The following is a 27,475-nucleotide window of genomic DNA, read 5'->3' on the forward strand; positions in this document are numbered from 1 at the left end:
TCAACTGTCTGACAACAAAACCAGATTCACAGCCTGTTTAAATATGTTCAGCGTGGTCCATTTATGTACACAATAAAGAGTATAAACTATCGATAAAATCGCATCTTGGTAAGATATAAGTCAACATTTGAACAGCTTAGATATTTGAGTAAGTTTAAACCCAATACTTAAATTTAAAAGTGTAATCCATAATTGGACTTTTCAGCCTGGGAAAGCCTTCTGAGACACACACGCACACACACACACACACACACACACACACACACACACACACACACACACACACACACACACACACACACACACACACACACTAACCTCCCCACGCCAGACACACACACACTTACTGTATACACTTATAAACTCTTATAACAGACTTATCATAGTGAATCAGGGTAAGACAAAAACACGTTTCGGAAGAAGGACTGATGTATTGACTTATTATTACAATTTTCAAAAACAGTTACATAGTGTGTATTCAACTTGCAGATATCTACACTAACCATACTTCCTCAGGTAATTATTCACAATACATTAAGAGCATTACATTTTTTCTAACAAGTTTTCTGAAATGATATGTTTAAATATGCAACTAATAGTCTAATTAAAAATGCACTAATTTGCGTACATTTCCAGAACAGAAATGTGAACCCTGAATGAAGCCAGCTTCTGAACATCCTCATTTGATTCTGTTGCCATATTAGAGGTAGAGGTTTTTACAGAGGATTTTGGATTTCTCTTTTTATCACTGCATAAATCAGAAAATCCTGTTAACAAACCTTTTTTTTTTTTTACTCGAGCAAGCAAGCTACCACCTAGCAATGACCCAGAATGCCTTTGAAACTGCACAGCAACACAACACGCTAAACCCCCCTAATAACTGCTTAAATCACACTGCAGTTCCCGTTTCCATGCGAGTTCTGCATACATATCCTGAAGAAAATCTAGTTTTTGGTAGTAAACTACACATTCTCATGTTACACTAATGCTATTGTAGTGACAGGATCGAGCGAATCGAGCTTTAATCTTCAGAGGACACATAAAACGCCACAGATCCCTGTGGAATGTGTGAATGATTAACTGGATGGGCCTGTTATCAGACGCCTGTCCTCCCGATGTCTCGGACCCGGTGTGTGTGCAGATATCATCCTCTGGTCAGCTGCCAGTCGTGCGGAGGAGAATGAGTGAGGAATCGCAGGGAATCTGCTGAAATTGCTTTTGTGTGATGTAGTGCGTCTGCAGGAGGTGTTGCTCCGTTCCCTCAAGTTTAAAGTCAGACTCCTGACACTCTCTCTCACACACACACTTGTGTTTTATCGGTCTGATTTGTGTGTTCCTGTCTGCCGAGTCCTGCTCTCCCTTTCCCGACCTTGAGTCGAAGTGATGACATCACAGGGAAGGATCGCCACACTCCCTGAGCACCTGCCATATTTATCCTGTTTTTCTTTCTGTTTTCTGTCTTTAAGACCTTCTTGTGAAAGATCCACTGGAGGTCACGGTTCGTTCAGGGAAGAGTCAGTGTTTGGCTCACTTGTCAAGCCATATTCACAGATTTGTTTAAAATGAGTTTCTTCCCCCCAAAATTTAAATGATAAATCAAGCGATCAAATAATAAAATGGCAGCTCAGAGGATGAAACACAATTTAATTTTCTCGTTTGATTAAGTATAAACTGAAACAAAAATAAAAACAAAAATGAAATACAAAATGAAATGAAAAGTGACAACTGCATTAAAATGCTGGACTGATAATAAAAATATCAAATATAAACTAAAATGTACATTTCCTGAAGAAAATGTGAGTGGGTGTTTGCAGTGGCAAAACTCGCCACTCGGTTGCTAGGGTGTTGTACATGATTGCATACAAGCCAACAACCATGTCTGTACAATGTTGTGGAGCTGAAATATGGCTTCTATATGTTGCAATATGGTTGCTAGGTGGCACTAAACGGTTGCTAGGGTGTGAATACACAGTTACCATGGTGATATTTATAGACTGTTTTCCAACCGAAACAAACAAGCCAACCCCCATCTCTATACGATATTCTGATGCAGAGATATAGGTCTTGCAAAATGGTTGCTAGGGTACTCTGTTTGGTTGCTATGGAGTTGCTTGGCAGCTGCCATTGATGAAACTCCAAAGGCTTCTTGTCACTATGAATTATATAAACCAACTCCCATGTCTCTGTGGCATTCAGAATGGAAGATATCCCTCTTTGGATTTTGGTTGCAGAAAGTGTTGAGGTGATTCATGATTGGCTGTTTCCTGCCCCAAGTAATTTTCGTGTTAACCCCATCTCTATATGATGTTCTGATGCAGAGATATAGGTCTTGCAAAATGGTTGCTAGGGTACTCTGTTTGGTTGCTAGGGATTGGCTTGGCAGCTGCCAATCATGAAACTCCAAAGGCGGCTTTTCAGTATGAATGATATAAACCAACCACCCATCTCTATACGATGTTCTGATGCAGAGATATAGGTCTTGCAAAATGGTTGCTAGGGTACTCTATTTGGTTGCTATGGAGTGGCTTGGCAGCCGCCAATCATGAAAATCCAAAGGCTGCTTGTCAGTATGAATGATATAAACCAACTCCCATGCCTCTGTGACATTCAGAATGGAAGATATCCCTCTTTGGATTTTGGTTGCTAGGGTACTCTGTTTGGTTGCTATGGAGTTGCTTGGCAGCTGCAAATGATGAAATTCCAAAGGCTTCTTGTCAGTATGAATGATATAATCCAACTCCCATGCCTCTGTGACATTCAGAATGGAAGATATCCCTCATTGGATTTTGATTGCTAGGGTACTCTATTTGGTTGCTAGGGAGTGGCTTGGCAGCTGCCAATCATGAAACTCCAAAGGCTGCTTGTCAGTATGAATGATATAAACCAACCACCATCTCTATACAATGTTCTGATGCAGAGATATAGGTCTTGCAAAACGGTTGCTAGGGTACTCTGTTTGGTTGCTAGGGAGGGGCTTGGCAGCTGCCAATCATGAAACTCCAAAGGCTGCTTGTCAGTATGAATGATATAAACCAACCCCCATCTCTATACAATGTTCTGATGCAGAGATATAGGTCTTGCAAAACGGTTGCTAGGGTACTCTGTTTGGTTGCTAGGGAGTGGCTTGGCAGCTGCCAATGATGGAACTCCAAAGGCTGCTTGTCACTATAAATTATATAAACCAAATCCCAAGACTCTGTGGCATTCAGAATTGAAGATATCCCTCTATGGATTTTGGTTGCTAAGGTCCTCGATAATGGTTGCTAGGAAGGGGCTAGGAAGCGTTGATGTGATTCATGATTGGCTGTTTGCTGCCCCGAGTCAAACGAGACCACCCTCATGTTTCTATGACAATTCAGTCCGGAGATATCCCTTTGATCTCTTTGAATGGAAGCCTATGGAACTTGTTGCTAAGGTGCTCTAAATGGTTGCTAGGGCGTGGCTTGATAGCTTCACAATGATCCTGAGAGACTGATTGGTTGTCTGAGTAAAATGAGCCCGCCCCCTTGTCTCTATGACACTGTGATCCAGAGCTATGTTCAATATAAAATCCCTATGCAATTTACCATAGTAGGTGAAACGCATGCATTTCATGGGCCGTCCTACTCCATAGTAAGTCAATGGGAAACTTTGGACAGCTCCTGCCCCCAATGTTAAGTCTATGGGATTTTTTTGGCCGCTTTTTCGCCCCTGGGGTGAACACCGTACCCCCGATCGCTTATAAAAGTCATGGCACACCATTCCCGAATAATCCGCACGATTTGATGCCTCATTTGTGGGTCTGTGACAAAAGCTGCGGGAGGAGTTACGCGCTGAACTTTTGGCGGAATAGTAATATTAAGTATGAGCAATAACTACAGTGAGCGCCTTGCCTTTGGCAAGCACCCACTAATTAGAGCTACTGAGTGGAGCATTCGGCCCTGTCGGTCCGCCTCGATATCTGGCTTAGGCTCAGTAACTAGGAAAAGTGGCGTTCTCGCCTCGAGCCTCTCAGTATCTGAGTGTAGACTCCTCAGAGCTAGAGCCCATCAGGAGATTTTATTCCTATACTGGCCTCCTCTTACTACAAGAGTCGTCTAGCCAAGGCCTGCCTTCTGCACTAGGTGTAAATGCTGTGGTGTAACAGGGTAGATAGCAGAGGGAGCAGGCTATCTTCAAAAAGCCTCCCATGCAGAGACCTCATGGTTGTCAGGCCTTTCTCTGTAGAAAGTAAGAAGCTGTGTGCTCAGGACTCCGCCCTTTAGAGCGGCTTTAGAGTTTATCCAGCTAGGCCTTGAAATTGAAAAAGGATTTTTTCCGCTGAGCCCCTTGAATAAAATAATTCAAGTCTTAAAGGCAGGGTAGGCAGGTTTTTTCTAAAAACCTTTTTCCCAAATTTGTTTAAACTGTCTTTATATACCAATACATAATTAAAATGTAAGTACTCTGAAAAAGAGAGTATAAAAATCGAGTGTCTGTAGTCCTCTCAGGGCTGCAATAAACACAGCTACTTATTTCCATTCGTAACGAATTAAATGATTGGCTGGGCGACTGTCACTCTCCTTCGCTACCATGGCTACCACCCCTGCTGCTACAGGAGCTGCCCACATGCGCACACCCGTTTGACTCGAGGAGGGGAAGAGGCACAAGCTAGGAAGAATCACAATTATGGCAGAGAAAGAGCAGTCAAAATTCCCAGTACCTGCATATACAGTCAGCCAAGGCAAACAAGGCAAACAAAGGAAGACAGTATTCGAAAAGGCTATGACCAAAAAGTCTTTGGATAAAGCAAGAAGTCAGACGAGAGTCAATATCGGCCAACAGTGCTTTCATCGTGGAAGCTCTTACATGCAAAACACTGTATATGTTATGAATCTTACACGAAATTCACCTTCATCACAGTGTAACTGATGGTAATGGGAAAACGTGTATCAATGCAACCTGTTTTTAGCTTTGTCTTATGTTACTAGCTCGTTACCGAATCAAACTCAATATATTTTAAACTTTACCAGTATCGATATGCTAGCTTGATAGTGAGTACTGACAGCCAAGTTAGTTGTTTATATTCATAATGATAAAGTTAGGTATTTTATTACATGTGATTCTGACATGATGTCACTACATGCACTGCGCTCCTCTCCGCTCGGCGCTGGCAAACACGTCCTCCTCCAGCTGAGCGGTCGGCGTCGCGCGTTCATGTGTTTTGGAGGCGTGGCTTTGGGAGGAGCCCAGAAGGGGGGGGGGGGGGGGTGGGAGCGAATGGAAATAAGTAGCTGTGTTTATTGCAGCCCTGAGAGGACTACAGACACTCGATTTTTATACTCTCTTTTTCAGAGTACTTACATTTTAATTATGTATTGCTATATAAAGACAGTTTAAACAAATTTGGGAAAACGTTTTTTTAGAAAAAACCTGCCTACCCTGCCTTTAAGGTTGAATGTTGTTGGACGCTTACTGTGGCCATTTCGTTGGGTTTTGTAGTAATTGTAATATACAAGATAATAGGCCTCGACCCTGATACACTCCTCAGGGTCATGCTGATAGTCTTCCCCTTCTTAGGGTCTTTATTCAGAGTACTTTGCGCTCATATAAACGTCAGGAAACACGATTCCTGCTGCATGACCCTATCCATGATCACCGGATCTCTGGTAAGTTATAAGGAACGCTATATCGAGTCCAAGCTTTAGTTTAAACTGATAATCGTGTGTTTTACTGGCGTTTCCTCAGTTTCTCCTATTAAATCCAGTCACTCAGCAGCTCTTCTGCCACTCAGGCCGGCTGAGCGAGTGTGTTCCCGCGGGAAAGTGACTCTAACCTCTGTTAGCCTCTAGTTGTCTTAAAACCTTGCCCTAAACAGGACTCCACTCTCAAACATAAAGCCCAGTGATAGCAGTGAAATCTGTCACTCTCAGTCGAGCTGTTGGCGTAGTGAAGAGTCGAGCACAGACACACCTGTGTTATAAGAGCCCGTCTCTGAAATATCACTCCTACATAAGCCCGGGTAAATATTAGAGCAGGATCATGATAATCTTTCCTGAGGAAAGTCAGCAGTCTCACAAGATTTGTCTATTTGGGGTATGTGGTGTGAAGAGAGGATTGTGGGTAAGGGACTGGACAGAGAGACCCTTCAAAGCTCTTAATTCTGGCTGATCCTCAGCACACACACACACACACACTGAGCGTCGGATCCGTCTGATGGAGTCCAGCAGGTGCTCTACAATCTGATCATCAGTGTCTGGAAGAGGAGCGTTTATGTTAATAACCCGCTGTTGTGTTTAGTACCTGTGTGTCCACGTTTTTTTCTGTCAAGAGCAAAGGAAACTTCACAACTGTAACCCCGTGAAGTCACATCAAATTATGTCAGAAAATTCTTTTTTATTTTTTTTAAATGGAACAATTTATTGAATCTTTAGACAAAATATAAAACAAAACATCAAAAAAGTTTTATGTTTTGCATCATATTTGATACATCAGGCTTGTATGCCTCATATAGTCTGAGATAGTGAGAATCTGGAGGACAAAACACCTCACATTTAATGCAGAGTCCCAAACTGAGCAAGAATATGGCATTTGATGCAGATGCTGATATTTATATGGACAAAAAGTAAGATGAAGTTCTGATGCTTGTAATGTAAATCAGTGAGATCTTTATAACACTATAGCAGATACTTTAATAAAATGCATATAAATATCAATATCTGTCAATAATAAGATGATATTTAAATGCTTAGTGTTATGATCAAAACTGTAGTTTTAAAACACATAATGCAATGCAATACAATGATGATTGACAGATGAACACATAAACCTTCCTCAAAAGCCTGACGATCATATTTGATACTCATGCTTCAGTCCAGTAAGTGTTCATCTTGAAATATTACTAACAATATCAGTGTTATTCTTACGTTTTCTTGATAAAATCAGTGCAGATTTGACAGTAGAACGACACGAGCTGAAGGAGGACGTTTGGACAGTGACACTAAAAGAGTTTTACTGGATAAAACAGTGTAAGCTCTCAGTCAGAGACAGAAGACTGGAGGAGATCGAGTGTGACGGGTTATCAGCAGAGTTAGATCATGTTCATCATTTACAGATTCATGCAGCAAACACAGTTAATCTGACGACTAACTGGAGTACTGTTAAACTAGTGTTAATGCTGAGTGTGTGTGTGTGTGTGTGTGTGTGTGTTCTGCAGTGAGTGTTAATGAGTGAGTGAGTGTGTGTGTGTGTGTGTGTGTGTGTGTGTGTTCTGCAGTGAGTGTTAATGAGTGTGTGTGTGTGTGTGTTCTGCAGTGAGTGTTAATGAGTGTGTGTGTGTGTGTGTTCTGCAGTGAGTGTTAATGAGTCTGTGTGTGTTCTGCAGTGAGTGTTAATGAGTGTGTGTTCTACAGTGAGTGTTAATGAGTGTGTGTGTGTGTGTGTGTTCTACAGTGAGTGTTAATGAGTGTGTGTGTGTGTGTGTTCTGCAGTGAGCTGCGAGTCCATCCCCGAGCCGATGGTTGAGCAGGAGGAAGAAGCGCTTCAGGACTCGACTCAGTTCATCAAGAAGAAACAGCCGTCCAAGAGAGTCAAGAGCAAGTCAGGTAAGACTTCACCTCAGAAACACTCACACACACACACACACGCACACACACACGCACACACACACACACGCACACACACACGCACACACACACGCACGCACACACACACGCACACACACACACGTGCACTGATCTCACTGGCCTGTGAACCGTCATCATGTCCTGTGTGCTGCAAACTACCAGAAGTGATTGTGTGTGGATTATGAAGGAGTAAATCAGAGTCCGGCTGGTGTGTGTGAACACACACTGTTGTTCATGTGTTCATGTTTCAGCGGGTCATCAGCACAGGCCTTCATGTGATTAACCCACACACACACTGGTAATGAGCAGAAGATCTGTCAGGAGATGCGTCACACACACACACACACGCGCAAACACACTCTCACACACATGCACACACACACACTCTCACATACGCATGCGCACACACACACACTCTCACACACTCACGCACACTCATGCACACACACACACACACACACTCTCACACGCATGCACACACACACACACACTCACATACGCATGCACACACACACACACACACACACTCTCACACACTCACGCACACACACTCTCACACTCATGCACACACACACACACACACACACACACACGCAAACACACTCTCACACGCATGCACACACACACACACACTCGTACACTCACTCACACACTCACGCACATACCTACGCACACATGCACACACACACACACACACACACACACAGAAGATCAATACACACCCACAAATCTTCACCTTCTACATCAGTAAGGAGTCCAGTGTTGCAGTAACACACAGTAGAAGGACGGAGAGCTCTCAGCTCGTCTCCTCAGGGGAGTGTGGCAGTAATGATCGAGCAGTTAGTGTGTAATCGCTCTGAACTCTTCACATTCCTGCTGTGCTTTACTCTGAGTGTGTATACTCCTGCCAGTGTGTCCTGATGACACTGTGCTTTACTCTGAGTGTGTATACTCCTGCCAGTGTGTCCTGATGACACTGTGCTTTACTCTGAGTGTGTATACTCCTGCCAGTGTGTCCTGATGACACTGTGCTTTACTCTGAGTGTGTATACTCCTGCCAGTGTGTCCTGATGACACTGTGCTTTACTCTGAGTGTGTATACTCCTGCCAGTGTGTCCTGATGACACTGTGCTTTACTCTGAGTGTGTATACTCCTGCCAGTGTGTCCTGACGACACCGTGCTTTACTCTGAGTGTGTATACTCCTGCCAGTGTGTCCTGATGACACCGTGCTTTACTCTGTGTGTGTATACTCCTGCCAGTGTGTCCTGATGACACCGTGCTTTACTCTGAGTGTGTATACTCCTGCCAGTGTGTCCTGATGACACCGTGCTTTACTCTGAGTGTGTATACTCCTGCCAGTGTGTCCTGATGACACTGTGCTTTACTCTGAGTGTGTATACTCCTGCCAGTGTGTCCTGACGACACCGTGCTTTACTCTGAGTGTGTATACTCCTGCCAGTGTGTCCTGATGACACAGTGCTTTACTCTGAGTGTGTATACTCCTGCCAGTGTGTCCTGATGACACTGTGCTTTACTCTGAGTGTGTATACTCCTGCCAGTGTGTCCTGATGACACCGTGCTTTACTCTGAGTGTGTATACTCCTGCCAGTGTGTCCTGACGACACCGTGCTTTACTCTGAGTGTGTATACTCCTGCCAGTGTGTCCTGATGACACTGTGCTTTACTCTGAGTGTGTATACTCCTGCCAGTGTGTCCTGATGACACTGTGCTTTACTCTGAGTGTGTATACTCCTGCCAGTGTGTCCTGACGACACCGTGCTTTACTCTGAGTGTGTATACTCCTGCCAGTGTGTCCTGACGACACTGTGCTTTACTCTGAGTGTGTATACTCCTGCCAGTGTGTCCTGACGACACCGTGCTTTACTCTGAGTGTGTATACTCCTGCCAGTGTGTCCTGACGACACCGTGCTTTACTCTGAGTGTGTATACTCCTGCCAGTGTGTCCTGACGACACCGTGCTTTACTCTGAGTGTGTATACTCCTGCCAGTGTGTCCTGATGACACCGTGCTTTACTCTGAGTGTGTATACTCCTGCCAGTGTGTCCTGATGACACCGTGCTTTACTCTGAGTGTGTATACTCCTGCCAGTGTGTCCTGATGACACCGTGCTTTACTCTGAGTGTGTATACTCCTGTCAGTGTGTCCTGACGACACTGTGCTTTACTCTGAGTGTGTATACTCCTGCCAGTGTGTCCTGACGACACCGTGCTTTACTCTGAGTGTGTATACTCCTGCCAGTGTGTCCTGACGACACTGTGCTTTACTCTGAGTGTGTATACTCCTGTCAGTGTGTCCTGACGACACTGTGCTTTACTCTGAGTGTGTATACTCCTGTCAGTGTGTCCTGACGACACTGTGCTTTACTCTGAGTGTGTATACTCCTGTCAGTGTGTCCTGATGACACAGTGCTTTACTCTGAGTGTGTATACTCCTGTCAGTGTGTCCTGATGACACTGTGCTTTACTCTGAGTGTGTATACTCCTGTCAGTGTGTCCTGACGACACTGTGCTTTACTCTGAGTGTGTATACTCCTGCCAGTGTGTCCTGATGACACTGTGCTTTACTCTGAGTGTGTATACTCCTGTCAGTGTGTCCTGACGACACCGTGCTTTACTCTGAGTGTGTATACTCCTGTCAGTGTGTCCTGACGACATCGTGCTTTACTCTGAGTGTGTATACTCCTGTCAGTGTGTCCTGACGACACCGTGCTTTACTCTGAGTGTGTATACTCCTGCCAGTGTGTCCTGACGACATCGTGCTTTACTCTGAGTGTGTATACTCCTGTCAGTGTGTCCTGACGACACCGTGCTTTACTCTGAGTGTGTATACTCCTGTCAGTGTGTCCTGACGACACTGTGCTTTACTCTGAGTGTGTATACTCCTGTCAGTGTGTCCTGACAACACTGTGCTTTACTCTGAGTGTGTATACTCCTGTCAGTGTGTCCTGACGACACTATGCTTTACTCTGAGTGTGTATACTCCTGTCAGTGTGTCCTGACGACATCGTGCTTTACTCTGAGTGTGTATACTCCTGCCAGTGTGTCCTGATGACACTGTGCTTTACTCTGAGTGTGTATACTCCTGTCAGTGTGTCCTGACGACACTGTGCTTTACTCTGAGTGTGTATACTCCTGTCAGTGTGTCCTGACGACATCGTGCTTTACTCTGAGTGTGTATACTCCTGCCAGTGTGTCCTGATGACACCGTGCTTTACTCTGAGTGTGTATACTCCTGCCAGTGTGTCCTGACGACACTGTGCTTTACTCTGAGTGTGTATACTCCTGTCAGTGTGTCCTGACGACACCGTGCTTTACTCTGAGTGTGTATACTCCTGTCAGTGTGTCCTGACGACACCGTGCTTTACTCTGAGTGTGTATACTCCTGTCAGTGTGTCCTACACCGTGCTTTACTCTGAGTGTGTATACTCCTGTCAGTGTGTCCTGACGACACTGTGCTTTACTCTGAGTGTGTATACTCCTGTCAGTGTGTCCTGATGACACTGTGCTTTACTCTGAGTGTGTATACTCCTGCCAGTGTGTCCTGACGACACCGTGCTTTACTCTGAGTGTGTATACTCCTGTCAGTGTGTCCTGACGACACTGTGCTTTACTCTGAGTGTGTATACTCCTGTCAGTGTGTCCTGATGACACCGTGCTTTACTCTGAGTGTGTATACTCCTGCCAGTGTGTCCTGACGACACCGTGCTTTACTCTGAGTGTGTATACTCCTGCCAGTGTGTCCTGACGACACCGTGCTTTACTCTGAGTGTGTATACTCCTGCCAGTGTGTCCTGATGACACTGTGCTTTACTCTGAGTGTGTATACTCCTGTCAGTGTGTCCTGATGACACTGTGCTTTACTCTGAGTGTGTATACTCCTGCCAGTGTGTCCTGACGACACCGTGCTTTACTCTGAGTGTGTATACTCCTGCCAGTGTGTCCTGATGACACTGTGCTTTACTCTGAGTGTGTATACTCCTGCCAGTGTGTCCTGATGACACTGTGCTTTACTCTGAGTGTGTATACTCCTGCCAGTGTGTCCTGATGACACCGTGCTTTACTCTGAGTGTGTATACTCCTGTCAGTGTGTCCTGACGACACTGTGCTTTACTCTGAGTGTGTATACTCCTGCCAGTGTGTCCTGATGACACTGTGCTTTACTCTGAGTGTGTATACTCCTGTCAGTGTGTCCTGATGACACCGTGCTTTACTCTGAGTGTGTATACTCCTGTCAGTGTGTCCTGATGACACCGTGCTTTACTCTGAGTGTGTATACTCCTGCCAGTGTGTCCTGACGACACTGTGCTTTACTCTGAGTGTGTATACTCCTGCCAGTGTGTCCTGACGACACCGTGCTTTACTCTGAGTGTGTATACTCCTGCCAGTGTGTCCTGACGACACCGTGCTTTACTCTGAGTGTGTATACTCCTGCCAGTGTGTCCTGATGACACTGTGCTTTACTCTGAGTGTGTATACTCCTGCCAGTGTGTCCTGATGACACTGTGCTTTACTCTGAGTGTGTATACTCCTGTCAGTGTGTCCTGACGACACTGTGCTTTACTCTGAGTGTGTATACTCCTGTCAGTGTGTCCTGACGACACCGTGCTTTACTCTGAGTGTGTATACTCCTGCCAGTGTGTCCTGACGACACCGTGCTTTACTCTGAGTGTGTATACTCCTGCCAGTGTGTCCTGACGACACCGTGCTTTACTCTGAGTGTGTATACTCCTGCCAGTGTGTCCTGACGACACCGTGCTTTACTCTGAGTGTGTATACTCCTGTCAGTGTGTCCTGACGACACCGTGCTTTACTCTGAGTGTGTATACTCCTGCCAGTGTGTCCTGACGACACCGTGCTTTACTCTGAGTGTGTATACTCCTGCCAGTGTGTCCTGACGACACCGTGCTTTACTCTGAGTGTGTATACTCCTGTCAGTGTGTCCTGATGACATCGTGCTTTACTCTGAGTGTGTATACTCCTGCCAGTGTGTCCTGACGACACTGTGCTTTACTCTGAGTGTGTATACTCCTGTCAGTGTGTCCTGACGACACCATGCTTTACTCTGAGTGTGTATACTCCTGTCAGTGTGTCCTGACGACACTGTGCTTTACTCTGAGTGTGTATACTCCTGCCAGTGTGTCCTGATGATACCGTGCTTTACTCTGAGTGTGTATACTCCTGTCAGTGTGTCCTGATGACACTGTGCTTTACTCTGAGTGTGTATACTCCTGTCAGTGTGTCCTGATGACACTGTGCTTTACTCTGAGTGTGTATACTCCTGTCAGTGTGTCCTGATGACACTGTGCTTTACTCTGAGTGTGTATACTCCTGTCAGTGTGTCCTGATGACACTGTGCTTTACTCTGAGTGTGTATACTCCTGCCAGTGTGTCCTGACGACACTGTGCTTTACTCTGAGTGTGTATACTCCTGTCAGTGTGTCCTGATGACACAGTGCTTTACTCTGAGTGTGTATACTCCTGTCAGTGTGTCCTGACGACACTGAGTCTATATCACTGACGCTCGGTGGAAGTGTGTGATTTCTGTGTGAAGAGTTTTCGTTTTATTCACACTCACTCTGCCTACATGATTACAGATCTCCCAGACATGTCCCTGAGCAGAGACCTGATGAACACTAGAGGCAGTCACACACCAGCTCCTGTTCCTCTACACACTAATCATGGTTATCAGTTAATGAAGGCACACTTCCTGTTTAATGACCTCTAAACACCTTTACCTTAGTGTAGTGGTCAGCACATAATAATACACCAGTGTTGATCACAGTGCTACACAAACAATCAAACATTAGCATATAACAAACACACATAAATGATTTGTGGTCAAGCATTAAGGCAAGGCAAGGCAAGGCAAGTTTATTTATATAGCACATTTCATACACAGTGGCAATTCAAAGTGCTTTACATAGAAGAAATTAAAATAATAAAAAGAATAAGAATAATTAAAACAGTTTATACAGAAAATACAACACCCAAGACAGTTCAAACAGTCGGACGAACATTGGCACAGTGCTCATTCATTAAATGCATAGCTAAACAGATGTGTTTTGAGTCTGGATTTGAATGTGACTACAGTAGGAGCACATCTGATCTCTTCAGCTGCGGCTGGCATAATAGCTAAAAGCGGACTCGCCATGCTTAGAGTGAACCCTTGGTATTTCTAGCTGATATGATCCTAATGATCTGAGTGATCTGTTGGGTTTATATTCAGTGAGCATATCTGCAATGTATTGAGGTCCTAGGCCATTGAATGATTTATATACCAGTAATAATACTTTAAAATCAATCCTAAATCTAACTGGGAGCCAGTGTAAAGACCTGAGGACTGGTGTGATGTGTTCATATTTTCTGGTTCTGCTCAGAATCCTGGCGGCAGCGTTCTGTATGAGCTGCAACTGTCTTATGGTCTTTTTGGGAAGTCCAGTGAGGAGTCCATTACAATAATCCACCCTGCTGGTGATGAAAGCATGCACAAGTTTCTCTAAGTCTTGTCTGGAAACAAAGCATCTAATTCTTGCAATATTTTTTAGATGATAGTATGCTGATTTTGTTATCGCTTTGATATGACTACTGAAACTAAGGTCTGACTCTAGTGTCACACCAAGATTCCTGACTTGATGTTTAGTTGTTTGACCCCTAGAGTGAAGGTATGCGTTCACCTTAAGAACTTCATCTTTGTTTCCAAACGCAATGACTTCAGTTTTGTCTTTGTTTAATTGAAGAAAGTTTTGACACATCCAACTGTTGACTTCATCAATGCATTGGCACAGGGAGTCAATGGGGCTGTAATCGTTGGGCGATAGGGCTAAGTAGAGCTGTGTGTCGTCTGCATAGCTGTGGTAAGAGATCTGGTTCTCTCATTATTTGGCTCATTGGAAGCATGTACAGGTTGAACAGGAGTGGCGCAAGAATTGAGCCTTGAGGGACTCCGCATGTCATGGATGTCCACTCAGACCTATGGTCTCCTATACTCACATAATAACCTCTCCCATCTAAGTATGACCTGAACCATTTTAGAACTATCCCAGAAAGCCCCACCCAGTTTTCCAGCCTGTCCAGAAGTATGTTGTGATCAACAGTGTCAAATGCAGCACTGAGGTCGAGTAGCACCAGCACTGATAATTTGCCTGAATCAGTATTTAAGCGAATATCATTTATTATCTTTATGAGCGCTGTCTCTGTGCTGTGGTGCGGTCGGAAACCAGATTGAAAATTGTCAAAGTATCCATTCGAGCATAAGAATTTATTCAGCTGATTGAAGACAACTTTTTCAATGATCTTGCCTATGAAAGGAAGATTTGAGATCGGTCTATAGTTGCTTAATATGGTCTTATCCAGATTGCTCTTTTTCAGGAGGGGCTTGAGAACTGCAGTTTTCAGGGAGTTTGGAAAACTCCCAGAGAGAAGTGAAGCATTTACCACTTCTAGAAGATCTGCTTCTAAACTGTTTAACACACTTTTGAAAAAAGATGTGGGAAGTGTGTCAAGAGCGCAGGTTGATGTTTTAAGGTGCTGTACGGTTTCTTCCAAAATTTTGCCATCAATTTCTTTGAAGTCAGACATAGTAACTACTTTCTCAGGTGGATTGATCTGTCTGACCCCAGCGCAACTCAAGGATGTGCTGATCACCTTTCTGATATTATTGATTTTCTCAGAGAAGAAAGAAGTAAACTCACTGCACTTGTTGTCTGAGAGCATTTCACTGGGAATCTGGCTTGGGGGGTTTGTCAGTCTCTATACAGTAGCAAAAAGAGTGCGTGTGTTGTTTAAATTGCTGTTTATAATATTTGAGAAGAAAGTCTGTCTAGCTTTGCCTAGTTCCATATTGAAAGCATGAAGGCTGTCTTTGTAGATGTTATAATGGACTACAAGTTTTGTCTTCCGCCACATGCGCTCTGCTTTTCTGCATTGTCTTTTCATATTTTGCACTGCTGTTTAGTTTCTCCAAGGTGCCTTTTGTCTGCCACTCTTCTTCCTGACTTTCACAGGAGCAATATCATCAAATACACTTTTAACTTTTGAGTTAAAAGAATCAAGGAGAAAATCAACAGAGTCAGCAGATATGCTTGGTGTTAAAGATATAGCCTTCATAAATAGGACACTAGTGTTCTCATTTAAGCATCTCTTCTTGACACACACAGATCTAGCTTCAGTGGCAGGAGAGATCAATATATCAAAGAAAATACAGAAATGATCAGACAGTGCTACATCCTTAATAACAATCGATGAAATGTTTAGACCCTTACTGATAAGTAAATCTAGAGTGTGTCCACGATTGTGTGTGGGTCCATGTATATGCTGAGTCAGATCAAAAGTTTTTAAAACAGTATTGATTTCTTTTGCCATTTTGGTTTCTGCATTATCTATATGGATGTTTAAATCTCCAGCAATGGCAAAACAGTCAAACTCTGAGGTAATTGTTGATAACAGTTCTGTAAAGTCCTCAGCGAAGGCTGGAGAGTATTTTGGAGGCCTGTAAATAATGATAAGTAAAATGCGTGGAGCACCTTTTAACACAATACCCAGATATTCGAAAGACGGGTAATTCCCAAATGATTTTTGCTTACATTGATAGATATCTTTAAAAAGAGCAGCTAAACCCCCACCTCTCTTAACAGCTCTGCAGACACTCATAAAAGTAAAGTTAGGAGGGGCTGCTTCATTGAGGATTGTTGCACTGTAGCTGTCTTCTAGCCAGGTTTCATTTAGAAGAATAAAATCCAGATTGTTTGTGGTTATTACAGTTTTTTTCGATTGCTAAACGACAGTGGGCACAACTGGAGTCACATGTGCAAAACTCTAACTACAGTCTGCACAGCAGCAGTTCATGTGAACCAAACTCTAGTTCGTTTTTCATTGCTTGAACACAGTTTTCAAAACTCTACACACTTATCCCATGACTTTAACCACAACCTGCACAACACTGTGGCTTTACAGCACTTTGTTCAAATGCTAACACACTGCTGTCAAAACTGTGAACCACACATTCAAAACAGAATACATTTCAGCCTTGTGCCTTTCACACACTGCTGATTGCAATTTCAGCTGAAAGGCTAAGCAGGTGTCTTGTTTTAGACTTGTTAGTGAACACACACACACACACACACACACACACATATATATATATATATATATATATATAGTACCAGTCAAAAGTTTGGAAACGTTACTATTTTTAATGTTTTTGAAAGAAGTCTCTTATGCTCATCAAGCCTGCAGTTAAAAAAAAAAAAAAACAAACACAGTAATATTATGAAATATTATTACAATTTAAAATAATGGTTCTCTTTTTTAATATACTTTAAAATGTAATTTATTTTTGTGATACAAAGCTGAATTTTCATCAGCAAGTACTCCAGTCTTTGGTGTCTTATGATCCTTCAGAAATCATTCTAATATGCTGATTTATGATCAATGTTGGAAACAGTTGTGCTGCTTAATATTTTTTTTATAACCTGAGATACTTTTTTCAGGATTATTTGATGAATAAAAAGTTAAAAAGAACTGTATTTATTTAGAATAGAAATCTTTTGTAACAATATACACTACCGTTCAAAAGTTTGGGAACAATAACTATTTTTTTTTTTAAGAAATTAGTACTTTAATTCAACATGGATGATTAAATTGATAAAAGGTGATGGTAACGATTTATATTGTTAGAAATGTTTTTATTTTGAATAAATGCTGTTTTTATGAATAAATGCTGTTAACGTTTTACTCATCAATGAATCCTGAAAAAAATATTCCAAAAAAATATATTAAACAGCACAACTGTTTCCATCATTGATAATAACTGAGTATCAAATCAGCATATTAGAATGATTTCTGAAGGATCATAAGACACCAAAGACTGGAGTACTTGCTGATGAAAATTCAGCTTTGCATCACAAAAATAAATTACATTTTAAAATATATTAAAAAAGAGAACCATTATTTTAAATTGTAATAATATTTCATAATATTACTGTTTTTTTTTTTTTTAACTGCAGGCTTGATGAGCATAAGAGACTTCTTTCAAAAACATAAAAAATAGTAATGTTTCCAAACTTTTGACTGGTACTGTATATATATATAGCTCAGAAAGACTAATTTTGAATTACAGTATATACTTTTAGTTTCTACCTTTTTTTTCTACAGACTATTGAAGCAAACTGCTCATTTTCATTTACCTTAAAGAATGTTCTAATGTTAAATGTTATGTTCTAAAAATGTAAACAAATCATGTGAAAGAATGTCACTCTTTTCTTTGAAGAAAATATTCCTTTGTATGAAGTCACTGAAATTGTTCAAACTGTAAAGATGAAAAGTTTGTATTTTCTGTATTGGTGTTTGATGCTCGTGTTTTTACTCTCAGTGTGTTCTGAGTGACAGTGTGTGTTATCTCAGTGAGGGTTGTGCATAGTGTTTGGCTGCACTGAGCCTGTTTTGAGCCATGTGTTAAGAGTTGTGTTGCTTGGAGTGAGTTTTGCAGGTGATGTGAACTGTTTAGCTCAGGCGACTGTTGGTAGTGCAGACTGTAGTTAGAGTTTTGCACATGTAGCTCCAGTTGTACCCACTGTCGTTTAGCAATCGAAAAAAACTGTAAGTCGTTGACTAGAAGTGATTTATTTTTAAGTGAGCGGATGTTTAAGAGTCCTAACTTCACAGTCTTACTTTTCCCCACAGCAATCTTAGTTTGATGTGTAAGAGGCACCAGATTAGTTAGGTTTGCTGTACGGCTATTGAAGGCCTTAGACTTTCTATCTTGTAATAGAACAGCAATAGAGGAAGATACAGGCACACTGGGTTCCCGCTTGTTCTGTAAACATTTGAGAAAGCATTAGTGTGTTCTGACGTGCCAGTGCCTGATATGATATCACACTGTTTAATAAAAGCATTCATAACAATTTACATCTGTTGTTCAGAATATTTACTAAATTAGAAAGAAATAATTTGAAAATGAATAATATCAAAAAATTATAATTTGTTCAAATTTGATAACTTGATAACATTTACATTTACATTTAGTCATTTAGCAGACGCTTTTATCCAAAGCGACTTACAAATTAGGACTAAATAAAGCGAGTCATCATGAAGAGGCAAAAACAACAACAACGCAAGAAGTGCTCAGAATACAAAGTTCAGGCATTATTCAGAGTAGCATAAGTCTGATAAGTGATGTTTCAAAGGAATTTTTTTTTTTTTTTTTTTTTTTTTATGAGGTTAAGTGCTCACGGAAGAGATGGGTTTTCAGCTGTTTTTTGAATGTTGCCAGTGATTTTGCATTCCGGATGAGGCCGGGGAGAGCGTTCCACCAGCATGGAGCTGTGAATGAGAATGTTCTGGAAAGTGATTTTGTGGCTCTCTGTGATGGAACCACGAGACGTCGCTCGTTGATTGATCGTAGGCGTCTGGTAGGGATGTAGACTCGTAGGAGTGAGTGAAAATAGTAGGGAGCTGAGCCTGTGATAGATCTGTAAGCAAGCGTCAATGCCTTGAACTTGATGCGAGCAGCGAGAGGTAGCCAGTGCAGAGAGATGAACAGAGGAGTGACGTGGGCCCTCTTGGGCTCGTTGAAGACAAGACGAGCTGCAGCATTTTGGATCATCTGAAGAGGTTTTGTTGCACATGCTGGAAGTCCGGCCAAAAGAGCATTACAGTAGTCAAGCCTAGAAATGACCAGGGCCTGGACCAGAAGTTGTGTTGCATGCTCAGTTAGGAAAGGCCTGATCTTCCTGATGTTGTGCAGTGCAAACCTGCATGATCGAGCTGTCTTTGAAATGTGATCTGTGAAGGACAGCTGGTCATCAAGCGTTACTCCGAGATTTCTGACCGACCTTGATGGGGTGATTGATGATGACTCTAGCTGGATGGTGAAGTCGTGTTGTATAGACGGATTGGCAGGGAGGATGAGAAGCTCAGTCTTTGCCAGGTTGAGCTGCAGGTGATGTTCCTTCATCCATGTGGAGATGTCCGCCAGACAGCTTGAGACCCGTGCAGCTACTGTGGGATCATCTGGTTGAAACGAGAGGAAGAGCTGTGTGTCATCAGCATAGCAGTGGTAGGAGAAGCCTACCACTGATAAAAACTTCTTGATTCAATAAAGCTACTGTAGTATTTCTCACAAATAAAGAAATAGTAAAAAATATGAATAAAAAGAAAGTAAACACCGTAACCATCCGGCCACTCCCAGCCGAATATATTAGCCATATTTTTTCAAAAAAGCAGTGACATGAATATGATGTCCGACTGGATAAAGGGCAGCAGATAGTTTGATATCGAGGGTTTAAAGTTTGTCTCCAGTGACAGCTAAACTCTGATTCACACACACACACACACACACACACACACACACACACACACACACACACACACACACACACTCGTGATCACACCGGCTACAGATGCTCACTTCAGATCTCACAGCTGACAAAGTCTGTGAAATAAAATATTTATTAGAAATGATATAAATGCATATTTGCTGATGGCAGATAATATCAGCATATCGTAATATCAGCAATAAAGCAGCATAATATAATTTAGCTAAAATGTCGCCACACACACGTCTTCCCAGCGATCCCGGGTTGTTGATTCCAGCACAGTTTCCTGTTCCCCAGAGATGTGTCCTGTCCAGGCCTCAGAGCTGATCAGAGGTTCAGGAGATCCTCACATGCTGGAGAAACCCTGAAAGCTGATTGGTTAGTTGTGTTTGAAGCGGTGGATCTGCACAGACATGTTGAGACACTTCTGTCATTAACTGAGTGATTAAACACGTTCCTCCTCCTGACACACACACACACACACACACGGCCGTGAGGAAGGAGATCTGATGCAGGACTCAAACATGTCCTCTGATGTCCACTGAAACAGAAGCCACTCTCTCATGTGTGTTTCATCTCTTCAAACGCAGATCACAGTTGTGTATCACACATCAGATCAGCTGATCCACTCTGGAGTCACACCATATTCTTATGAACATGAGTTTTGGCTATTAAACGCCTAAATTCAGATCCATCGATCTGTAATCATAAGTTATATGATTACAATAGCAGATATAACAGTATACCTCACTGTTTATGCACAAACTTAAGAAAAAGTGTTACAAATAAAATAACTAAATGATGAAAATTATAAAGTGAATCTATGATTTATCAGTCAACATGATTATAGATCAAGAGTATAACTCATTTCTTCACCTTCAGCTTCATTAAATCAAACGCAGCTTAGCTAATAAACACTGCTGTTATGTGAGATTCATTTTCATAATTTCAAGTGTTGAAAATGAACCTTGTGGACTGTACTTTCTGCATTTTTTATGTCTTCATTTTCCTTATATATTATTTCCACTGATGAAACAACACACACATTCACATAAAATAGTTTGCTGGTTAAATTGAAGTTGAAACATAATACAATTTTTTTTTTTTGCGTGGTCAGGAACAACACAATTAAGGAGTAACGTGTAAAATCCAGCAGGAAACTAATGGAAACAAAGGAGATGCACCGAGGCACTCCAAAAAATAATGCATACAATTAAAAGATTAAAAACAAAGCATGAAGCATGTCTATAAATTTGTCATGAAATAAAAACACAGTGTGATGGGAAACAAAACAGACTGTTACTGACAGAGATTAATGTGCAATGAGGAAGACAGGAAGACAGAAACAACAAAGAGTAATGAAGAAAGAATTAAACTCCACATCAAAACATGACAGTTCATCCGTGTATCAGAAGCTAGATCTTCAAAGCACTGTTCCATTGATCTCCGGCATTAACTTAATTTACACTAGTGATGAGGTTACGTGCTGCGCATGAGTGTGATCGGGTCAGGGTTAGGTAGCAGGATCAGGGCTAACGCATGAGTGTGATCGGGTCAGGGTTAGGAAGCAGGATCAGGGCTAACGCATGAGTGTGATCGGGTCAGGGTTAGGAAGCAGGATCAGGGCTAATGTATGAGTGTGATCGGGTCAGGGTTAGGAAGCAGGATCAGGGCTAACGTATGAGTGTGATCGGGTCAGGGTTAGGAAGCAGGATCAGGGCTAACGCATGAGTGTGATCGGGTCAGGGTTAGGAAGCAGGATCAGGGCTAATGTATGAGTGTGATCGGGTCAGGGTTAGGAAGCAGGATCAGGGCTAACGCATGAGTGTGATCGGGTCAGGGTTAGGAAGCAGGATCAGGGCTAATGCATGACTGTGATCGGGTCAGGGTTAGGAAGCAGGATCAGGGCTAACGCATGACTGTGATCGGGTCAGGGTTAGGAAGCAGGATCAGGGCTAACGCATGAGTGTGATCGGGTCAGGGTTAGGAAGCAGGATCAGGGCTAATGCATGAGTGTGATCGGGTCAGGGTTAGGAAGCAGGATCAGGGCTAACGCATGAGTGTGATCGGGTCAGGGTTAGGAAGCAGGATCAGGGCTAACGCATGAGTGTGATCGGGTCAGGGTTAGGAAGCAGGATCAGGGCTAATGTATGAGTGTGATCGGGTCAGGGTTAGGAAGCAGGATCAGGGCTAACGCATGAGTGTGATCGGGTCAGGGTTAGGAAGCAGGATCAGGGCTAATGCATGAGTGTGATCGGGTCAGGGTTAGGAAGCAGGATCAGGGCTAACGCATGAGTGTGATCGGGTCAGGGTTAGGAAGCAGGATCAGGGCTAACGCATGAGTGTGATCGGGTCAGTGTTAGGAAGCAGGATCAGGACTAACGCATGAGTGTGATCGGGTCAGGGTTAGGAAGCAGGATCAGGACTAACGCATGAGTGTGATCGGGTCAGGGTTAGGAAGCAGGATCAGGGCTAATGTATGAGTGTGATCGGGTCAGGGTTAGGAAGCAGGATCAGGGCTAACGCATGAGTGTGATCGGGTCAGGGTTAGGAAGCAGGATCAGGGCTAATGCATGAGTGTGATCGGGTCAGGGTTAGGAAGCAGGATCAGGGCTAACGCATGAGTGTGATCGGGTCAGGGTTAGGAAGCAGGATCAGGGCTAACGCATGAGTGTGATCGGGTCAGGGTTAGGAAGCAGGATCAGGGCTAATGCATGAGTGTGATCGGGTCAGGGTTAGGAAGCAGGATCAGGGCTAACGCATGAGTGTGATCGGTTCAGGGTTAGGAAGCAGGATCAGGGCTAATGTATGAGTGTGATCGGGTCAGGGTTAGGAAGCAGGATCAGGGCTAACGCATGAGTGTGATCGGGTCAGGGTTAGGAAGCAGGATCAGGGCTAATGCATGAGTGTGATCGGGTCAGGGTTAGGAAGCAGGATCAGGGCTAACGCATGAGTGTGATCGGGTCAGGGTTAGGAAGCAGGATCAGGGCTAATGCATGAGTGTGATCGGGTCAGGGTTAGGAAGCAGGATCAGGGCTAACGCATGACTGTGATCGGGTCAGGGTTAGGAAGCAGGATCAGGGCTAACGCATGAGTGTGATCGGGTCAGGGTTAGGAAGCAGGATCAGGGCTAACGCATGAGTGTGATCGGGTCAGGGTTAGGAAGCAGGATCAGGGCTAACGCATGACTGTGATCGGGTCAGGGTTAGGAAGCAGGATCAGGGCTAACGCATGAGTGTGATCGGGTCAGGGTTAGGAAGCAGGATCAGGGCTAACGCATGACTGTGATCGGGTCAGGGTTAGGAAGCAGGATCAGGGCTAACGCATGAGTGTGATCGGGTCAGGGTTAGGAAGCAGGATCAGGGCTAACGCATGAGTGTGATCGGGTCAGGATTAGGAAGCAGGATCAGAGCTAACGCATGAGTGTGATCGGGTCAGGGTTAGGAAGCAGGATCAGGGCTAGCGCATGAGTGTGATCGGGTCAGTGTTAGGAAGCAGGATCAGGGCTAACGCATGAGTGTGATCGGGTCAGGATTAGGAAGCAGGATCAGAGCTAACGCATGAGTGTGATCGGGTCAGTGTTAGGAAGCAGGATCAGGGCTAGCGCATGAGTGTGATCGGGTCAGTGTTAGGAAGCAGGATCAGGGCTAACGCATGAGAGTGATTGGGTCAGGGTTAGGAAGCAGGATCAGGGCTAACGCATGAGTGTGATCGGGTCAGGGTTAGGAAGCAGGATCAGGGCTAACGCATGAGTGTGATCGGGTCAGTGTTGGGAAGCAGGATCAGGGCTAACGCATGAGAGTGATTGGGTCAGTGTTAGGAAGCAGGATCAGGGCTAACGCATGAGAGTGATTGGGTCAGGGTTAGGAAGCAGGATCAGGGCTAACGCATGAGTGTGATCGGGTCAGTGTTGGGAAGCAGGATCAGGGCTAACGCATGAGAGTGATCGGGTCAGTGTTAGGAAGCAGGATCAGGGCTAACGCATGAGAGTGATTGGGTCAGGGTTAGGAAGCAGGATCAGGGCTAACGCATGAGTGTGATCGGGTCAGGGTTAGGAAGCAGGATCAGGGCTAACGCATGAGTGTGATCGGGTCAGTGTTGGGAAGCAGGATCAGGGCTAACGCATGACTGTGATCGGGTCAGGGTTAGGAAGCAGGATCAGGGCTAACGCATGAGTGTGATCGGGTCAGGGTTAGGAAGCAGGATCAGGGCTAACGCATGAGTGTGATCGGGTCAGGGTTAGGAAGCAGGATCAGGGCTAACGCATGAGTGTGATCGGGTCAGGGTTAGGAAGCAGGATCGGGGCTAACGCATGACTGTGATCGGGTCAGTGTTAGGAAGCAGGATCGGGGCTAACGCATGAGTGTGATCGGGTCAGTGTTAGGAAGCAGGATCAGGGCTAACGCATGAGTGTGATCGGGTCAGGGTTAGGAAGCAGGATCAGGGCTAACGCACGAGTGTGATCAGGTCAGTGTTAGGAAGCAGGATCAGGGCTAACGCATGAGTGTGATCGGGTCAGGGTTAGGAAGCAGGATCAGGGCTAACGCATGAGTGTGATCAGGTCAGTGTTAGGAAGCAGGATCAGGACTAACGCATGAGTGTGATCGGGTCAGGGTTAGGAAGCAGGATCAGGACTAACGCACGAGTGTGATCGGGTCAGTGTTAGGAAGCAGGATCAGGGCTAACGCATGAGTGTGATCGGGTCAGGGTTAGGAAGCAGGATCAGGGCTAATGCATGAGTGTGATCGGGTCAGGGTTAGGAAGCAGGATCAGGGCTAACGCATGAGTGTGATCGGGTCAGGGTTAGGAAGCAGGATCAGGGCTAATGCATGAGTGTGATCGGGTCAGGGTTAGGAAGCAGGATCAGGGCTAACGCATGAGTGTGATCGGGTCAGGGTTAGGAAGCAGGATCAGAGCTAACGCATGAGTGTGATCGGGTCAGGGTTAGGAAGCAGGATCAGGGCTAACGCATGAGTGTGATCGGGTCAGGGTTAGGAAGCAGGATCAGGGCTAACGCATGAGTGTGATCGGGTCAGGGTTAGGAAGCAGGATCAGGGCTAACGCATGAGTGTGATCGGGTCAGGGTTAGGAAGCAGGATCAGGGCTAACGCATGAGTGTGATCGGGTCAGTGTTAGGAAGCAGGATCAGGGCTAACGCATGAGTGTGATCGGGTCAGGGTTAGGAAGCAGGATCAGGGCTAACGCATGAGTGTGATCGGGTCAGGGTTAGGAAGCAGGATCAGGGCTAATGCATGAGTGTGATCGGGTCAGGGTTAGGAAGCAGGATCAGGGCTAACGCATGAGTGTGATCGGGTCAGGGTTAGGAAGCAGGATCAGGGCTAATGCATGAGTGTGATCGGGTCAGTGTTAGGAAGCAGGATCAGGGCTAACGCATGAGTGTGATCGGGTCAGGGTTAGGAAGCAGGATCAGGGCTAACGCATGAGTGTGATCGGGTCAGTGTTAGGAAGCAGGATCAGGGCTAATGCATGAGTGTGATCGGGTCAGGGTTAGGAAGCAGGATCAGGGCTAACGCATGAGTGTGATCGGGTCAGGGTTAGGAAGCAGGATCAGGGCTAACGCATGACTGTGATCGGGTCAGTGTTAGGAAGCAGGATCAGGGCTAACGCATGAGTGTGATCGGGTCAGGGTTAGGAAGCAGGATCAGGGCTAATGCATGAGTGTGATCGGGTCAGGGTTAGGAAGCAGGATCAGGGCTAACGCATGACTGTGATCGGGTCAGGGTTAGGAAGCAGGATCAGGGCTAACGCATGAGTGTGATCGGGTCAGGGTTAGGAAGCAGGATCAGGGCTAACGCATGAGTGTGATCGGGTCAGGGTTAGGAAGCAGGATCAGGGCTAACGCATGAGTGTGATCGGGTCAGGGTTAGGAAGCAGGATCAGGGCTAACGCATGAGTGTGATCGGGTCAGTGTTAGGAAGCAGGATCAGGGCTAACGCATGAGTGTGATCGGGTCAGGGTTAGGAAGCAGGATCAGGGCTAATGCATGAGTGTGATCGGGTCAGTGTTAGGAAGCAGGATCAGGGCTAATGCATGAACACTTTCATAACTGAGGGCTGGAGAAGGGTTACACAACTGTCCATCCACTGATCCTGCACACATATGAATACAGGAGCTGCTAAAGTCACGCTTTCATCCATCATTTAGGTGATGAAATACAGTCTCTTAAAGGGTTAGTTCACCCAAAAATGAAAATGATGTCATTAATGACTCACCCTCATGTCGCTCCAAGCCCGTAAGACCTCCGTTCATCTTCGGAACACAGTTTAAGATATTTTAGATTTAGTCCGAGAGCTTTCTGTCCCTCCATTGAAAATGTATGTACGGTATACTGTCCATGTCCAGAAAAGGTAATACAGACATCATCAAAGTAGTCCATGTGACTACAGTGGCTCAATCTTAATTTTATAAAGCGACGAGAATACTTTTTGTGCGCAAAAACAAACAAAAATAACGACTTTATTCCACTATTCATTTCCTTCTCTCTGGGCCTCGAGTCTTTTCACGTAGTATAACTGAGTAGCGCATCTGTGTTGTACGTCACACGTAGGCTCACTATTGGCCGACGCATGTGTGTGGTGCGTGTGACGTACAACCCAGAAGCGCCGTACAGTTATACTACGTGAACTAACTCTAAGAGAGGAGAGGGAATTAACCTCTCATTATGTCCATGTTCTCAAATCTGCAGCACACACTCCAGACTAAAGAGCGCTACTCGTGTGAAGAACGCTAGAGACGAGACTCGCTGCTGATCGCAACTGTTGGACATTATAATGTTGCCTAACCAGCATGAAAAACACAAGACATGCTAAAAAAACATTCTACTTCTGTTTTGGTTTCGTTTTCAATGTTTTAAATTCTTGTTGTTAGTTTGTTTCCATGGTTTCTAGAATGGTTTCATTGGTTGTCATAGCGACTCATTGTGTGATTGATTTGATCCACCTGATCCTTGTTTTGTTCACTGAGTTTGTTAGGTGTATATTGGCCTCCGGTGTATATTCTGCTCTTATTCTGGTGGTGTTTGCGTTAACACACACTGTTCTGAGTGTGTACCTTCATTGTATTTTTGGTTTGTTCAGTATATTAAAGTTAAAGGTGCAATCCTTTTTGTTTTGCTGGATGAAAGTCTCATATCCTGATAGCAACCACTATGTTAAGTTGTGTAAATGTATCTTTATAAATGTATATCGTCTGTGGAAGGTGTAGGGCCATAAAATGTTCGTTCAATCATGTCATTTGGTCTGAATGAAAGGATAGCCATATTCACGCAGACATCATACGCCATCAGCGCTGGGATTATAAGCTGCTCGACCAAAGAAATATATTACATTACCAGAAAAACATGTTGTTTGCATTTAAGATATACCTCGTGCTTCCACGCAGCACAATCATCTCTCCTCACAGAGAACAGACCTACTGTAGTACAGTACACATCATCAGTGGAAAACAGCATCAGGCTACACAACGCTTCATTGTAGAGAACTTGTGACTTGTCATATGCATAATTGGAAAACATATGCTAAACAATGGTGTCCTCT

The 27,475-nt window shown here is 44.1% G+C and overlaps 1 protein-coding gene across 2 annotated transcripts in view; it reads left to right on the forward strand.

Annotated features, from left to right (window-relative positions):
• bbs9 (Bardet-Biedl syndrome 9) overlaps positions 1–27,475 on the forward strand; it is a 173,465-nt gene that overhangs the window by 98,998 nt on the left and 46,992 nt on the right. For both annotated transcript variants that reach the window (XM_084435671.1, XM_084435670.1), the window contains one exon: positions 7,449–7,562. In XM_084435671.1, the coding sequence (XP_084291797.1) occupies positions 7,449–7,562 (114 nt within the window). The remainder of the gene's footprint in view (positions 1–7,448; positions 7,563–27,475) is intronic.

Source organism: Rutilus rutilus (assembly GCF_951802725.1).
Source record: "Rutilus rutilus genome assembly, chromosome: 17".
NCBI classification, from domain to species: domain Eukaryota; kingdom Metazoa; phylum Chordata; class Actinopteri; order Cypriniformes; family Leuciscidae; genus Rutilus; species Rutilus rutilus.